Raw genomic sequence first — 1801 nt, forward strand, 5'->3', positions numbered from 1 at the left:
TGAATTCGTGCAGAGATTTCGTCAGACACCAAGCCATATAGGGGTGATCGATCTTCCTCGATAAATGAAGTTTTGGACGATTTCATCTGGATTTTTGTTTGTTGTCTTCCCAATTAGGCTGTAGGTGATAGTGTATAACCAACGGATCGCAAGCATTTATATGTGTCAAGAGATAATATTCATCTCATATAATTTACAGATATCTAGTTTAGACATTTTTAACGCTGATAGGATGACTTATTCAGTATACAATAAACCGGAGAACCATGTACCTACTTATATTCGATAATTTTGATGTTTGATTATAATTCCTTGAAAAAGCTTGGACCAGATTGTCAGGCGAAACGTTGGATTTACTTCAAATTCATTTGCTGAGATTTTACAAATACATACTCTTCCTATTTAATGTCTTACATCAACTCGGTGCCCAAATACTATGAAACTATTCGCTCTAATTTAGACGAAAGTTCTTATATAGCTGTAGATAGTTATATAATCTTCCTTCCACATTCAAGTCCAATCATGACTTCCAAATAGAAAGGAATATGAGTATTGGATTTCACTCCAAACCAAAATCTATCTTTTCTAGAACATTTTAAATTTCCTCATTTATAGTTGAAATCATGAGTCAATTGAAGCTGGACCACTATGGGAAAACTGAAGCACTGGACATCCGTTTTGTCTTATTATGGAAGATTAACACCGTTGGATACCGGCCAGCTCAGTGGTCTATCGGTTAAGTGCTCTGGTGCGAGACTGCCAGGTCTTGAGTTTGAATCTCGTGAGTGCGGGATCGTGGGTGCGCACTGGTGAGGAGTCCTACAATAGGATGAATCGGTCATCCAGTTATCCCAGTTTTTCCATTGTGGTCTAGCTTCAATTGACTCATGATTTCAACTATGAAAATACTAAATTCTTCACAAAACCCCTTCTGATGTATTTCCTCATTTAGAGAAATCATATTTACAAAAATGTCTAATTAATTTTTCTTTTTTGGTGAATAAATTTCGATATTCTTGCTGGTCAACTTTATCAACTTACTACAATTAATCAGTAGTATATAACAAAACAAAATTAATCATAAACATACTTGAACATATAAAGGTTCAATACCATAGGTTTCAAATTTGGCAGCATTTTCAAGAAATTTATTCTCAGCATCATTCATTGACATACCTCTGAAAAGAGTATTACAGTTAGAAAAGAAAATGGATGTCTATGAATGTCTTAATAATAGAACATTATTCTAAACAATGACTGTTTTATTCCACGTTTAATTTATTGAAGCAAGTGGCTTAATCATTGATATTATTAAACAATAATACTTATATATGTTCTATGAAGACAAATATATAATAAAGGTAAGGATGAAGATAAGATAAGTCTGTGAGGGCACGTCATGGTTATTACTTGTTCTCCATGAATATTGGTACTTTCTCTTCATATTGATATAAAAAATAATTTATATAATACATTCACTTAGTATTGTTCGTTTGAATCTTCCCATTGATGTGTTAGGACTGCAACTGGTCAGTCTCTAATTGGTATATGTGCATACTGTGCATACTGCCTCGATTTAGCCTTAATTTACAAGCATTGTAAGGACGCGCGTTTCGTATTATTTGGGACAATCGGGTGGTTATCAGGACTCAGTAACTGAGTGGATAACGCAATGACGTTTGAAGTAAACGGTACTGGGTTCGAGTCCCAGAGTGAACATCAACTCTGAGATGCAGGTAAATCCAGGTGAAGAGTCCCAAATAGAACGAAACGCACGTCAAACTAAATTCCACTGCTAGCC

At 34.8% G+C, this 1801-nt stretch overlaps 1 protein-coding gene across 1 annotated transcript in view; it reads right to left on the minus strand.

Moving 5' to 3' along the window:
• Window positions 1-1801, minus strand: part of Smp_125440 (putative 4.1 G protein) — a gene marked incomplete at both ends in the record, with an annotated part of 77886 nt that overhangs the window by 41826 nt on the left and 34259 nt on the right. The window contains one exon of the mRNA XM_018794304.1: window positions 1091-1178. Coding sequence (XP_018648730.1) covers window positions 1091-1178 — 88 coding nt within the window. The remainder of the gene's footprint in view (window positions 1-1090; window positions 1179-1801) is intronic.

Source organism: Schistosoma mansoni, chromosome 1, assembly GCF_000237925.1.
Source record: "Schistosoma mansoni strain Puerto Rico chromosome 1, complete genome".
Taxonomy (NCBI): Eukaryota; Metazoa; Platyhelminthes; class Trematoda; order Strigeidida; family Schistosomatidae; genus Schistosoma; species Schistosoma mansoni.